The sequence below is a fragment of the Passer domesticus genome, chromosome 27 (genome assembly GCF_036417665.1).
Source record: "Passer domesticus isolate bPasDom1 chromosome 27, bPasDom1.hap1, whole genome shotgun sequence".
Classification (NCBI taxonomy): Eukaryota; Metazoa; Chordata; class Aves; order Passeriformes; family Passeridae; genus Passer; species Passer domesticus.
The window spans coordinates 3,159,250-3,174,916 of record NC_087500.1 but is presented as its reverse complement, the minus strand read 5'-3'; the positions used below and the strand labels follow the sequence as shown (position 1 = coordinate 3,174,916).

General features: G+C 53.7%; 2 protein-coding genes across 2 annotated transcripts; one reads left to right on the top strand and one right to left on the bottom strand.

Moving 5' to 3' along the window:
• The first annotated feature begins 1 nt into the window (after nucleotide 1).
• LOC135286584 (uncharacterized) lies at nucleotides 2–10,042 on the top strand. The gene is made up of 5 exons (XM_064399654.1): nucleotides 2–261; nucleotides 896–999; nucleotides 1,905–4,766; nucleotides 5,103–5,311; nucleotides 5,764–10,042. Exons 1-5 carry the CDS (start codon nucleotides 84–86, stop codon nucleotides 5,831–5,833), a joined length of 3,423 nt encoding a protein of 1,140 aa, XP_064255724.1. The 5' UTR covers nucleotides 2–83; the 3' UTR covers nucleotides 5,834–10,042.
• On the bottom strand, nucleotides 6,670–14,869 carry VAT1 (vesicle amine transport 1). Its single transcript, XM_064399662.1, has 6 exons — nucleotides 14,500–14,869; nucleotides 13,559–13,766; nucleotides 13,029–13,199; nucleotides 12,852–12,941; nucleotides 11,710–11,951; nucleotides 6,670–10,747 (listed from the first exon to the last, which is right to left on the bottom strand). Exons 1-6 carry the CDS (start codon nucleotides 14,824–14,826, stop codon nucleotides 10,646–10,648), a joined length of 1,140 nt encoding a protein of 379 aa, XP_064255732.1. The 5' UTR covers nucleotides 14,827–14,869; the 3' UTR covers nucleotides 6,670–10,645.
• Between the last annotated feature and the right edge of the window lie 798 nt (nucleotides 14,870–15,667).

Here is a 15,667-nt window from a genome sequence, read left to right as displayed (position 1 = left end):
TGCGGTGAAGCGCGGCAGCCGCCGCCGGGGCTCCCGGGAGGCCCTGCCGGTGTGGCGGGGCTCGGGCAGCCGCCCCCGCGGGCATGGCGGGCCGCACGGTGCGGGTGCAGGGCTTCCCCGCCGAGCTGCCTCCCGACAGGGCGGCCGACAAGCTGACCATTCACTTCCTGCGCTCCCGCAACGGCGGCGGCGACATTGCCAACGTCCGGGTGCTGCCCGGCTCCCTGCCCTGCGCCCTCATCACCTTCGAGGCGCCGGAAGGTAACGCCCGCGGGACCCTGGGCGGCCTGCCCTGTCCCACCATCCCCAGCCCTCTCTGCCCTGTCCCACCATCCCCAGCCCTCTCTGCCCCATTCCACCATCCCCAGCCCTCTCTGCCCTGCCCCACCATCCCCAGCCCTCTCTGCCCCATCCCACCTTCCTCAGCTCCCCTCTGCCCTGTCCCACCATCCTCAGCCCTCTCTGCTCTGTCCCACCGTCCCCAGCCCCCTCTGTCCTGCCCCACCATCCCCAGCCTCACTTGTCCCTGCCCAACCATCCCCAGCCCCCTCTGCCCTGCCCCACCATCCCCAGCCCCCTTCTGCCCTGCCCCACCATCCCCAGCCCCCTCTGTCTTGTCCCACCATTCTCAGCCCTCTCTGCCCCATTCCACCATCCCCAGCCCCTTCTGCCCTGTCTCACCATCCTCAGCCTCACTTGTCCCTGTCCTGCTACCTCTTCTTCCACCATCCCCATCCCTGACATTGCCTTGCCCACCCTCCCCTGTCCCACCATCCTCTGTCCTACCGCCCCTGTCCTGCTGTCCCCAGCCCCACCATCCCCTGTCCCACTGTCCCCCACCCCACTGCTGTCCCTTGGCTGGGCTGACGCTGGTCTGGGTGGCTTTTCCCACCAGTGGCCCAGAGGATCCTGGAGGTGAAAAACCACGTGCTGGCAATTGGAAAGACACAGTACCCGCTGGAGGTGACGCCCCACGCTTCAGAGCTGAGCCCCAATGAGGTACTGAGGGATTGGCAGCCCCAGCTGCTCCCACACAGACTCTGTGCCTGGCAGGCAGCTTGAGAAAGGAGACCTCACTCTCTCCTTTCATCTTAATTACACTTAAATCCATTCTCATTCATATTCAAATGAAGATTTATTTTTTTTCCTGTGCTAATAGCACAGGAACAGGCAGGCAGGCTGTCTCTCAGTCATCTGGCATTTGTGCCTGTCAAATGAAGGGTAGTCAGGCTGGAAGAGAACAGGCACTTTTCCCCAGTCCATCTGGTGCCACACTGGGGATCCTGTTAATGCCTCTGCTGTGTCATCAGCTGGACTTACAGTGTATTGTTCCTCTTTCATTCTCAGCAAAGCTTAGCATACAGACATGCTGGTGTCTAGGGAGCCCTGCAGAGTTCTTGCCTCTTCCTCCAGTCTCAAGAGACCGTGGCTGTAGCCATGTCTCATGTTTTCATGTCTGAGCCTCAAAAACAAGGGCATGGGACTTAGCCTGGCCTTGCAGACCTTTTTGCAAGCCTGTGATGCCAAAACTGCTTGAGGATCTGGAGTTGAAGCTCTGCAAAGGCAAGAGAGCAACTGCATTTCAGATGCAGAACCAATAGTGGATTTCTTGGGTTTGGGCTTTTTGAAGAGCTCCCAGTGTGTAGAAATGTAGCCCTATCTCTGTGCAATTTCGCCCTCTGATTCCTTGTTTGCAGAAAGCTTTTGACAAGTGCACAAGGTCAAGGAGTTGCTTAGTCTGGGTCTTTTGGTGCTGTCTGTGTCAGGGTCCATCTCTCTTGAAAGTAGGAGGGAGAGAGGTGGAAGAGTGTGTCACAGTAATGCAGGGGCCACTCGCCTTCTGTGCCTTTGAGAGGGGTTGGTTTTGGTCTTTGTTCTCTCACTCCCTTGCTATCTACTTGCAGATCTTCATACACGTGAGCATGACAATTGACTACAGCAAGCTGCCCACGGGCAAAACCCTCCTGAAGGACTTGCACAAAGAGTACAAAAATATACACTTCAGCTTCGACTCAAAGAATATGCAGTGCATAGTCCAGGGGCCATTCACTGAGCTGCAGACCTTCAGCAGAGCCCTGCTGGGCAGCCTGAACCTCAAGAGAGAAGCCACTGGCCAGATGGTCCTGCCAGCTTCCAGCTGTGGGGCCAAAGAGATGGGAACGCCTGATCACCAGCAAGTGCCTGAGTCCACTGAGTCAGCACAAGAGACAGAAAAGCTGCCAAATTTGGACCAGGTGCAAGAAATGGCAGCTAAAGTCCCATCACCTCAGAGCCCAGTGGGTGAGGAAGCTGTGGGACTTCTGGGGAAGCTGGAGGACTTTTCCCTCGCAATGGACTCGGACATTTACTTGTACATGCAGAGGTTCCGTGCTGCTGAGTACCAGGGTGTGCTGCAGCAACACCATGTGAATGTGGTGGATGTCAGTGCTGATGGCATTGCTGTATTGTACCTGCAGCCATCTGGAGGTGTGTCTGGGGACACAGATGCCTTGAGACAGGCCCGCCTGGCCCTGCAGCAGCTCTACCAGCAGCTGGAGGTGAGCCTGCGCAAGGAGAAGATTGCTAAGGAAGGGCTGGGAATGGACAGCCAGGCACTCAGGGCTGTGACACGTGAACTGCAGGAGCTGTATCCCCAGCTGCTCTGCCATGAGGATGTGAAGCAGCTTTATCTTGTTGGAAACCTTGTTGATGTGTCCAAGGCCAAGCAGTTCCTTGAGGATTTGGTCACCAGGAGAGGTGCTGCACACACGGCTGACATGCTGAGCAGCTCCCAGCCCTCTGGCACCACAGAGGCTGCACTACACCTGGCCAAAGCTCCTGTGAGTACTTCAGCCACGAGACTTAGCCCAAGCAAGTCAGAGCTGAAAGGTGAGCACAAGCTAGCTGCCAACTTCAGCACTCCTAAAGCTGACAGGTCTCAGGTTGGCCAGGGTCTCTTGGTGAATCAGGACTCTCCAGCAATGGGACAGGGGCAGCTTTCTGAGGAGCATTCATCAGAGATAGATGCTCCTGGTCAGAGTGACCCAAGGGCACTGACCCAGCAGTATCAGCCTCCCACCCCTGTGACAGATAAAGCTGTGGGGTCAGCAGCAGAGCCTCAGCAGAACGACCCCACAGAAAGGGGCCATGTGGAAGGAGGTGCCAGACTCACAGGAGAAAAGACGCTGTTGCCCTTTACAGGCAAAGAAAACAGCACTTCTCAGCATCCTGAGGTCTCTAAAGGCTCAGGTCCCATTGGCTACCACCGCCTCCACAACAAGTGTGATGTGACATGGACCTCTTGTGCTTTAGGCTGCAAACCCTCTGCATCCACGCCTGTGCTGCGACGCTCCAACAGCTTCTCCCTACCACGGTTAAAGGAAGGCAGCAACTCTGGACAGATCAGCACGGTGAGTGAGGAGATAAGCCTGGACACTCTGCAGTGGTTTTACCTGAAAGATGTCTGCCATGCCACTATTGATGAGCTGTGCAGGGCTGGAGGGGTGCACATCTTGGAGCGCCACGCTGGGGACTGCACAGTGCTGGTGCTGCAGGCAGAAGACAGGAAAAGGCTGCTCCAGGTTAAATGGAAGGTGGAAGATCTTGTGCAGAAGTGCCCTGACTTGGTGTGTCAGAGTGTCAGCTACTCAGAGCTTGCTGTCAGTGGTCCAGATGACAGTGACCTGAGTGAACTGTGCAACCTCTTGCGAGGAAAATCCTTCCAGGTTGGACTCAGCAAAGACAAGTACAAGCTCTACCTTGCCTGCCCCAAGGACATGCTGCCAGGAGTGACTGAGGCCTTCCGCATGTTTTCCTCCAGGAGGCTCTGTGCCATGAAGTCTCCATCCATGTCTCCTGGACCAGAGAGTCCAGGGAGATCAAGTGTCATCCAGCCAAGCAGAAGCCAGGACTCAGTGCTGGATGTAGTCCTTCCTGGCAGCCTGAATATCCTACAGCACCTGAACATCATCCATAAAATAAACTCTACAGATGTGCTCAGGGCTTCCTGGTTGCCACAGACTGGGGAAAGGTCCCCCAGTCCTTGGAGGTACCAGCAGGCTTGGGGGCAGGAAGAGGCCAGGGGCTATATTGATTCTGGGTCTGGAAGAAGAGGAAGCAGCCTTCTGAACCTTAGTACAGGGGATAAGCTAAGTCCTCCTGGCCTGAGGGAGTTCCAGGAACAGCTGAAGACAAAACTGGCTCCAGGGGAGCCTGACATCACCCGGCTAAAACAAGTCTTGCCAGACAGATTCCAGTTTGCAAGAGACAAGAGCAGAGGAGGCCCCAGTGAAGCAATGGGACAGCAGCACTGTCCAGTCCCTGTAGCTGATGAAGCTCCTCACTCTCTGCCCACCTGGCTACCCAGGGCCGTGGCTGCTGAGCCACCACCAGCTGTGGCCCAACAGGCACCTGCAGCAGAGCCCACAGACTGGGGAAGGGCCCAGCTCCCAGGGAGCAGGAGCAATGAGCAGGAGGAGCCTGACCTCCCATCACAGCAGAGAAGAGACCCCAGCCTTGGACAGGAAAGCAGCACCATCCCTCTGGGCCAGTGTTATGCTTGCCAGGGCTCAGGTGTGACCTGCCAGGGCTCCTGTGGTCACGCCTTGTGCAGGACATGTTTTGCAGCAGACAGTATGCAGCCAGCTGGCTGTGAATCCTTCTCAGCTGCCCCAAGCTGCAATATCCTGGGGACACTGAAGATCTCCTCCGTGTCTGAGAGCCTGCCTGGATACTCTGGGAACACAACCCTTCAGCTTGTTTACTGCATCCCTGATGGCGTGCAGGAGGTAGGTACCACCACCCACAGAGCTTCCCCATCCCACTGCAGCCCACACAGGGGGGGCTGTTAGGGTGGTTGGGGGGGAAAAGAGCAGCCACAGCTCCCTGTCCCACATGCAAAGCAGCAGAGATATTAACCTGTGAAAGGCAAAAAGCTCCACAGGAGGTTTTGGAGCAGCTTGCTGCTTCTCGAGACCATGTGACCTCTGGTTTTATTGACAGTGACTATCAGCCCATAGGGATCATGGTCAGGAGTGTGGTTTTCAAGCTAGGCAAACCTTAGAAATCCCCTCAGAGGCAAAACATTCCAGCTGTTGTTTAACATGTCTTATTCCTGTTCTAAGGCTGGGGACCCTCGCCCAGGACACCCTTACAAAGGGGACAATTTTTGTGCCTTCCTGCCTGATACCAAGGAAGGGCTGAAGATAGCAAATCTGCTGAAGAAAGCATTTGAATGTGGGCTGACATTCCAGATCAAGTCCTGCAATGGAGAGGAAAGAGTAACGTGGGGCCCTATCCCCCACAAAACCTCCTGGGATGGAGGCAAAGCCAGGTATGGCCCAGCTCATCTTAAGCTTTGGGTATGGTTGTGGGTTTTTAGCAATGGGAGGAGGAGATCCAGCTCAACAGATCCTGGCAGGGATGGGTATTCCACACTCCCACAGTGGCAGAGTTGGTGCTTCCCTTTGCTTCAGCTTGCAGGGCAGCTATGGGATGGCAGACCTGGCACTCTCCAGCTGGAGCAAAAGCCCTTGTCCATCCCACATCCATATGTGGTGTGGAAACCTGTAATTCCCCATGGACAAGAACTGTGGGCCCTGTTCACTTACAGCTTTTTCCATGCCTGTGCTGGGTACAAGCTGTGCCTGCTGGCAGCAGGACATCCCAGGGGCAGGACTTCCCCTCTCAGCCCCTCTGAAAGGGTGGGGCAAAAATAAAGGGCTGCTTCCCACTGTGGTTTTGGCACATCAGCAGGATTTACAGTGCTTCCTCTCTGCCCCACAGGAATGGCTACCCAGATGCCCAGTACCTCCATGAGGTTGGCACAGTTCTCAATAAACTGGGCCTCGTGTGATTCTCCCTCAGCCACAGCCTGTGGCTTCCCTTCACCTTCTTTTCCTGCTGAGAAAACTGCAGCTTAACAGAGACAGCTCAGGAAAAAGCAGGTGTTTGTTGAAGGAGCTTCTGCTTTCCCCAGATGTAGCCAGAACTCTGCACATTAGCAAAGAGCAGCACCTCTGTCCCTGCCCTATGGAGGCCTCAGCATGGAGCTGAAACTTCCCTGAAACTCCAGCTCCTCTTGGATGCATGTCTTGAAATCACAGAGCTGATTGCAGCCTGAGCCCTGTTTGGCTTTCAGCAGCAGACACAAACCTGGGCAGGAGTCTGCACCTCATCCAGCCCCAGCTTCTGGAAGTCTCTTCCACCTCCTGCCACAACAGAGAGGTTCCAGCTCAGCTGCTGCCAGAGCTGGGGTTGGAGATGAGCTGTCCTTAGTGTCAGCTCTCAGCCCCTCCCTAGCTCCTGCTCTGAGGCCAGCAGGTGACCTGGTGCTCTCTTGAGAACATGAACAGCTTTCAGCAGCCACAGCAGATGCCTCCCAGGGACAGTCTCTATGCTGACAAATAAATAGGATTTGTTCTCATGTTAATGTGGCTGCTCATGCCTTGTCTTACCCTCAGCCCAGGCACCCACTTCAGTCCCACCTGGCTACTGCCACCCAGATATGAAGTGCAGAGTCCAGGTAAAGGCTTCACAAACAAAAATCACCACGGCTGCCCTCCAGGATTAGTGTCAGGAACAACACTCAAGCCAACACTTAACAGTTGTCACTGAGAGCAGAGGCATCTCCTCCTTTGTCAGCTGTGGGCAGAGTGTTCACAACAACAGAAACCTGAGCAGCATACTGTGGAAGGTTTTGTTATGCTTTTAATTAACATTTGAAACACATAAGGCATATGGTAACATTTGACAGAGGAGCAGTACACATTGTAGTCATGTAAACAGCAGTGGCACAGTTGTCTTCTGTCCAACTTGGTTACACGCACAAAGCGAAATATATTTTTTAAACAAAAGATTTGCTATGTGTCTGTAGGATGAGCATCACTCGTATCACAAATCTGCAAATCAACACAATTCAGACAGTACAGACCAGACCATATGCTGCAAGAGGCTCACTCAGAGTCTAACACATTTCACATCATGCTCATGTACACTTGCCAATAACACTTTGCCATCACAAGGGCTCAGCACACCAGACTTCAGGCAACCCGAGTGGTTTAACACCTATGATAGCAGCTGTCAGCAGGCCAGGATCCTGCACCAGCTGAAGTCTCACACACACAGTGCTTCTTCCTTCTCCCTGGCCAATCAATTCTAGTTTAATACAGGTGTCTGAAACAAATCCTAGAGCTGAACTCCTTCCCAGAGCATTTGGCAGGGGCCACACTCCTCTGTGCAAGCCGAGGCCACCTCTGCCCCCTTCCCCTCCTGCAGTCAGCTTGCAACACAAGTGAGCTTCAGAGAGTCAAAAATGTGGCAGCTGCTGCCTGGTGATAGCAAAGGAGTTGCATTTTGTCCCAGACCAGCAGCACCAGGCTGGGAGGCCACTACAGCAATGACAGGAGAGGCACTGGCACCGAGCCCCCTGCAGCAGGCAGGGCTGTGGGTGCCTCCTCCACTCATCAACTCCTTACACTTCCACTTGGACTCCTCATGGCACAACCTTTGAGTCAAGACAATCAGTAAAATAAACATTAAATTGCACTTCTGGAATGGCACACATGATTTAAGTACAGGAATCTCCCAGTTCCTCAGTAGCACAACTTTGCCCTAAACAAGCAACATTGAATGGAATGATTTTTATCCTAGGGTTTCGTTTTGGTTTTTTTGCTTTGGTCCTTAGTGTACAAACCGGCTGGTTAACTGCATTAAGACACTTGAAGTTGTTTTACATAGGTTCTATACTTACTGGCCCATGAAAAAGAAAAGTAAAAAACCAAAACACAACCAACCACACCCACCTAGAGCAGAACTTTGAGCAGGGGCAGAGGATTGCAAGGTTACATTTAATCTTGGTCTTCCTGTAGAAAACACTGTTGCTACCAAGAGACACAAAATAGTCAGTGCTGACCTCGAACAGGCAGTAACTGCTCGGTGTTCCTGCCTTGATAAGGGCTTCAGGAATTTCTACGTAGAAGACATGTGAGCCCAAAAAGAGCCAGGAGCTAGGATTGTTTCTAAAGAGCCAAGGCTGGAGCAGCTGATAAAGCCTCACCCTGGAGCCAAACAGCTGCCCAGGGAAAGACAAGGGCTTTACAACAGGTCTTATGGACTGGGGGGAACAGAAGCACCAGGTCAGCCCCAGAAAGGCTGGAACACCTGGGGGGAGAACAGCTAACTCGTGGAAAGTCCAACAACATCACCAGTGTTCACAAAACAGAGCTAATAAGAATCAAAACAGTGTTTTGGCAATACTTTGAAAGGCCAGAATGGAAAAGGCCCCAGTGACTTCCTAGTCGTGTAGCAGAAGGCACTGAGATGCTGTTTCCTGTGGCACACAGGAGGCAGAGGGGTCTGATGGGGGCTGTGGGAGCCCTGCCACTCTGCCTGACCCAAGGCCATCCACGTAAGGCACTGAGCACGAGATTGGCTCAGGATAAAGCAGGGAGAGAGAGGATGTTACTATGAAACACACCTTAACAGCTTTCCCCTTTACAATCAGATGTGCAGGGTTGGGTGCCTTTTGAGCAGGCTGCCCTGGCATCAAGGTGAAGTCGTTTCCCCAGAGGAACAGGTCCAGACTTTCCATTGCAGCAATTTAGACAGTCCTTCTGTTTTCACACCTGGTAAAGCAGCATTAGACACTGTGGGATTCAATCTGAATTAGCACAACAGGGCAGGTTGAAAGAAGCAGCAAGATTTTGGATTCAGAAAGGTAAAAAGTTGTGCTTGAGAGTTCCATCAGCCTGTGTTATGAAGTTCAAGAGATGAACTGACAAGGATCTGTGGGAGGACTCCAGCACTCCTCTGAGGTTGTAGGGAACAGGATTGTTGCAATATTTAAAGCTAGCCAGGGCACAACCCTGGAAGCTGTGTGGGTGCATTTCTAAAGAACTCTGGACTGAGCCCAGGCACCTGAAGCCAGGCTGCACTGGCAGACAGCAGTCCCACTGGAGCAGGCTGAGGGAGAATTCAGAGAGGAACCCAGCCCTGTGTGCCATGGGCTCTCTTGGGTGGTGGTGGGGCTGCGTGCCCAGCCCTGTGCCCAGTGGGTACCTGCCCTCCTTGAGCCCTGGGCCCTCCCTGGGGGCTAGTTAAGCAGGATTCTAGTCTCAAGGTTCTGCTTCTGGAGCACAAGTTCTTCCATGATCAGCAGTTCCTCTTAGTGCTCTTGTGTTTCCAAAATGAAAGCCCCAAAAGCCCACCACACCTACAATCCATGCCAAGTAAGCACCAGAGTTGCCCAGAGCTGCAAGCAGGGTCCAGGACAGCATCACCAGGACTCAGGGTGCTCACAGAGCTGGGCTTGGGTCCCTACACAGCTCTGTTTCCAAGTGCACACAAGGAAAGAAAAGTAGAAGAGGAAACAGTTCTGGTGTAGGGAGGAGCAGCTCCTAAACCCTCAGTACTGGAGCACCAAGACACAGATTCAGGGGGAGAAGAGTCAAGCCCTGCTGCAGCAAATGAGCTAGAACACAATGGAAATGCTCAGAATGTGCAGGTCAAGAGGCTTGACACACAGCTGGGCTGTTTGTCACCTAACTGCTACCCTGGCAACAGCTTTACCAAGCAGAGTGCCACGGGGAGAGCAGCCCAGGCTGCTGGGCAGCCAGCCCACAGGAGTGGCCCTTGAAAGTTACTTCCCAAACTGCAACACCTCCTCAGTGCACAGGGCACTGCACAAAGCATTAATAGGGGATTATTTTGTTTCCATCTCAGCGAAGTCCAATTCAATACTGCAGCTCTTGGAAATACAAAGACAAGGGTGAAGCCCTAACAATACCAACTTGGAGCCCAACATAATAAAGCACAGAGCCAACATCAATTGTTCCAGTCGTTTGAGACACAGTTGAGTCCTTATGGTCTCTAAGAATCAGACACTGCTCAGATCTCTCTATACAATTTGGAAATAGAAAATGGACAGGATCAGGTTATCTAATTGAAACTTTTCTTCTGTAGTCAGGCATAGCCCAGCCCAGCCTGTCAGGGTATTTACAGAGTGCACAGAGAAGTGACTGCAAATGGAGTATGATCTGCCAAAGACTCCAAATTGCCAGGATGGTCAAGGCAAAAACAACATGAGCTGTTAATATCTGGCTGTGTTAGTGGCCTACAAAAAGCAGAGGGAATAGAGCCAGGTTAGTGTGAACAGAAGAGAAACCCCTGCTTGAATTAAACTAGGCCAGCTGTGGTTTTCCTTTGGCTGTGGAGGAAACATCCTACATTTGGCCAATCCTCTGCTGAACAGGCTTCCCAAAGCTGACAGTGCAAATGCTTCAGCAGGGCTCAGTTTCTGCAGAGACACTTGGCAGTTGTTACAGTACATTGTGCCTTGACTTTACAGTGACAGGCTGTGCAGTTGTTAGACACCAACTGCTTGGAAGCTTCAGCCTCACTGCCAGAGAAAAAGAAGGTTAGTCTGGAAATTCAGTGGAGAAGCAAGTGGTTAGAAAGCAGTATGAAATAAACAGGCTTCAAAAGAGAGAGCAGGAGGCATATCTGGCAAAGGGTCAGTCACAACAAGAGCATGCAAACCTCGTCTGAATGACAACCATGATGTTCTTGTACTGGTGAAAGATGGAAGATACTGATCTGTCCATTTCCAGGTCCCAAAGAGATCAGGGAGTTAAACCTTGAATTCATAATCTGCATTCATCTCTTCTCCTTAGTTCTCTGCTTTTTTAGATTCTTCCTTGGGTGCTTCAGGAACCAGGATGACTTTTCCAACATTCTTCTTTTCTTGCATCTGCTTCATAGCCTCTGCCACCTGGAGGCAAAAGGAGTCTGGTAAGACCCCCACCCACTGCAGAGAGCATCCATGCCCTTTCTGAGCCCCTCAGCACCCCCAGAGCAGTCTGAGGCAGCTTTCCTGGCAGTTCAAGCATGTCCCAAGCATTCAGGTGCCTCTGCACAGGTGTGTTTTGGACAGACTACCCCAAAAGGCCTAGAGGAAACTATCCTCAAGCATTCACACAGCCCCACCTTAACACACACAAGGAGGCTCTGCTCACACAAATGTGGGTGTCACCACAGTTTCTTCTCCAAAGGGAGGAATCCAGCCACCTGCCAGCAGGACAAAGCCTCCACCAGCTACACAAAACAATATATGCACAGAATTGTATCATCATTATCATTATTTTCAAGCACCTGGGCCAGGCCCAAAATCAAAGCTTTCCTTAAGCCTTTGCATCAGATTAATTCTCAGGCATGAACACTGACTATCATCACTAAGTTCTTTGCTCCCCTGCAGCAGGTCTGCCCCAGCAGAGGATTCCCAAGGGGAGAGCCTGACTCTGCCTGAACACATCAATGCAATAACCCTGAGCAGAGCAGAGCTGCTGCTCCCTTCCAATATCCTCATTCTGCTTCACTGCCTGGGCTCTTTTGCACTCTTGGAAGGGCAGCAACAGCCTTCCCATCTGTCTGCTTAATTACAGGGTACAGACTATCAGGGCTGCAGTCTGATGTATAACCCAGCCCCCTCCTGGCTGCTGCTGCCCATGGAGCACAGCTGAGCACCTGCCCTGCTCCACAGGGACACTGTCTGGCATTGCCCAGCCCCGTGCACTGGAGCAGAACAGCCCAGCCACTTTACTCAGCCTTAATATTTTAAAAGGAATAAGGCACTGGATGTCTGAGAACAGATGGTTATTAGACATTTTCAACAGTCCAGGCCCCATGGACAAGGTGCTCACTCTGTACACTGCCTGCATGTCAGCTCAGACTCACCTGATCAAAGGGCCATACAGAATCTATTTTGGGCTTGATTTTGCCCTGACTGTACAGGTTAACCAGCTTGGCTACAACACTTCTGAGAAGCTCAACTTCTTCATCCATATACCCAAGATGGTAGCCACACACAGCCTTGTTCTGGTGCAGGAGCTGCAAGGCAGTGATGCTGAACTGGTTCCACCAGGTTTTAGCCATAGCCATGAGGTTCTTCTTCTGCCCAGTGAGCAGGTTTGCTACACCTGAAAAGAAGGCAAGGCACGGGTAAGCTGGAACACAACACAAGAGGCAATGGGCATCCCATGGAACAGCTCAGACCAGGCACAGTGAGGGCCAGAGCTGAGAACTGACACAGCAGAACCTGCCCAGTCAACCTTCAATGGAAACAGGCACCTGCCTCAGCCTCAGGATAAGCAGAATTTGGATTATCAGCACTCATGGGGCAAAAATGCAGAACAATTACTCTCTCTGGTCCTCCTAAGGCAGCAGCAGTGCAGCTAGACTGGAGGCTGGCAGAGGTAAGAAAGGGTTACAAGTGACATCCAGCCAGGCTGGCAGGACAGCTTTCCCCTTCTCCAGCCCTGCTTCTCCAGGGGAATCACACGCTGCAGTGGCTGGAGGAACCAAAGCAGCACACTGCTGCAAGTGTCTGGAATCCCACTGGGGGTTGTGTGAGGGCTTTGTCTGGGGGACAGAATCACAGTGTTCCAGGGCTGGGGAATGGAGAGATAAGTATTCAGTAGCCTCAAACCTCATCTCCCACACATCCTCTAAAAGAAAAGCAAGGCTGTGCATTAACTCAGCCTAGACAAAGCAGCTATGCCAGTATTCCTCCCTGAGGACATTCCAGCTTCCCCTGCAGGCACCAGCTTTTACTCCAAGAGAGATTTCACCACGGGAGGGAAGAGCCTTGCAGCCTGTGAACACAGCTCTGGGGACAAGGCACAGATCTCACTGCCCTCAGTGTCTCACCAAGCCAAAGCATCCTGAAAACCTCAATGAAATAAAAGAACTACAGCACAGGGTGCAGTGAGGAATAGTGTCCCTGACAGCCATGCACCCAGACATGGAGCTTTCCTGTGTGGATCCCATTCCACCATCACACAGTCCCTGGGGTTTTTGGGCACCTTGCTCACACTCACCATAAGTGATGAGTTTGCCCATTGGCTTCAAGAGGTTAAAAGCTTTGGACGTGTCAGATCCTCCCAGAGGGTCCAGGACAATGTCAACACCTAGAGAGGGAATTGGAAATAAATAGAAGCTCCTTTGCAATTGAAAGAAATGCAAGACAGCTGCACAAGTCCTCCACCACATCATACCTTTGGGAGAGATTTTCCGGACCTCCTCTGCGTAATCCATGGTTCTGTAGTCAATGGGGTGAGCAACTCCACTCTCCTTGAGGCCCTCGTGCTTGGAGGCAGATGCTGTGCCAAAAATGGTGACATTTTCTACAGTCTTGCACAGCTGGATGGCAGCAGTTCCCACACCACCTGAAAATCAGCAGTAAGAAAGATTTAGAAGCAAACAGCCCCAGCAGTCAGAAAAATCTCATGTAAATTAAAAAAACCTAATGTAAAAATCCACTCAGTGAATTATCCCTGCCTGTACCAATCACACAGCACAGCAGCCTGGGGAATAGAGGCCCTGCCTGGTGAGGTTGGTCCTGGGACACACTGGGAGAGACTGACCCCAGCTGCTGGGAAATGGGGTCAGCACAAAGCCTGCATCTCTGCCAGGTGACATTTTGTCAGCCCAGCTCCATTCTGATCATTTCCTCACTCATGTCACTTATTCAGAAGCTGCACGGTGAAACCAAGAGTCTCAGCGTGGTCTGGCAAGAGCTGTTTACCTGCGGCCATGTGGATCAGGACACTCTGGTTGGGTCTCAGGTTCCCAAAGTCAAACAGAATCATGTAGGCAGTGATGTAGTTCACAAGAAGAGCAGCAGCTTCCTCGAAGCTCATCCCCTCAGGCATCGGGAAGGTGTGACTGGCCGGCACATTCACCACTTCTTGCCAGAGCCCTGACCTGGCCAGGACCATTACCTTATCACCAACCTAAAATCAGAGGACAAGGTGGTGTGAAACCAGCCCCCGAGGCTAGCAGGAGCCATCAGACCAGGTAAGTCAGAGCTAATGCATCCAGTGTTCTCTGTGCAGAGGTCTGCAGGGGCTGCAGCACCCCTGGACTCCCAGAGACCACAGCTGGTTTAACTCCCTCCCCACGGGGAGGCTGCAGCACAGCACCTCTCACCACAGCACACACCAGGAGCCCCAGAGACCACAGGCACCCCAGGCTCCGCCTTTGTAGTGCTACCCAAACCCAAACTGTGGTAGCCAAAACCAACCACTGGATTCATGCTGGATCCTCAACAACACAAGATGGATGAGGACCTGCTCTCCTTGCCCAAGCTGGGAGCAGAAGTCTAAACACCGAAAAACATTACTGCCTCTCCCTGTAAGGAGAGCAGGAGGCAGGAGCCTTTGGGAAACGTTTAGTAGCATCAATCATGGAAAATGCACGCCCAAACTTAGAAAACCTCCCGAATCCAAGGCCTTCCCCCGCGGCTCCGGCCCGGCGGGCAGCAGCGCTCCCGTTCTCCCGGAGCAGCCCCGGGGATGCCTGCCCGCCCTGCCCCTTTGTCCCTGCCCTTTGTCCGCCGCCCGGTCGCCGCCGCAACCTCGGGTGGCATCGCTCGGGTCCCTGGGGCCACCGTGAGCGCCGGGGCTGCGGGCAGCGGGCGGGGCCGCACCTGCGGCGGCTCGGGGCCCCGGGCCGGGCCGCCCTCACCTGTCGGTCGCGGACGCCGTCGCCGAGGGCGCGGACGGTGCCGGCGCACTCCATGCCGGGGCAGACGGGCGGCGGCGGCAGGCGGTCGTACAGGCCCTGCCGCGCCATCAGGTCGGCGAAGTTGAGCCCGCAGGCGCGGACGCTGACCGAGACCTCGCCGGGCCGCGGCTCCGCGCCGCGCCGCGCCTGCACCTTCAGCTTGTCGTAGCCGCCGAACCCCGTCAGCACCAGCGCCCGGTGCTCCGCCGCCTCCCCGCCGCCCGCCGGCGGCTCGGGGCCGGGGGCCGGCTCGGGGGCGGCGGGGGCCGGGGCGGGCTCGGCGGACATGGCGGAGCGGAGCGGCGGGAGCGGCTGCGGAGCGGCGGCGGCGGCGGGCGGGGAAGGGCCGGGGCGCGGCGGGGGCGGAGCGGCTCGGGCGGGGCAGCGCGGAGCGGCGGCGGGCGGGGCGGCGAGCTGGGGCAGCCCCCGGCCCGCTCCCCCGGGCCCCGCGGAGCAGCTTCACATCTTCTCAACCACCCCGCCTTTTATATATTTTTTTCTTTCCTTTTTTTTTTAAATTTTTATTATTTTTAATTATTATTATTATTTTTCTAAATGATTCCTTTCGAGCGAACACGCTGCTTGCGTCCTTCCTGGGACACGGTTGAAATGGCAGTTTTGCAGGAGCATCATTTCCCTCAGTTCCTTCTGCGGTTTATATTGCGGAAATCCTGACACTTGCGGGGAGTTCTCTGCCACAGGGAGGAGGCACGGGATGTGCAGAGGTCGGAGGGAGGAACTGAGCTCTAATCCTGCAGCTAAAGGCAAATAAATCAGGCAGTGTGTGCAGACATGGCTGGATCCAGCCTCTCTTTCTGCCAGCAGACAGCAGCCTCCTGTATGAGCTCACTGCCCGGGTCCCTGTTCGGCTCCCAGATATCACACTGGCAATGTGTGAACACTCCCATTTCCATCGGGAATGCCGATTCGGTGCCATTTTGTGCGTGCAGAGCACAAGAGAATCCACACCTCGCTTGTCTGGTCTTGGTGAGCCCATCCCTAACAGCTCACAGCGACTGCAGCGTGACTGCTCAAGGGAGCAAATCAGACAGGCTCCAAAACAGAAAAATATCCGTGCCCAAAAAGAAAACACAAACCATCTGGATAATCAGTGTGCTGGGAAATCTCT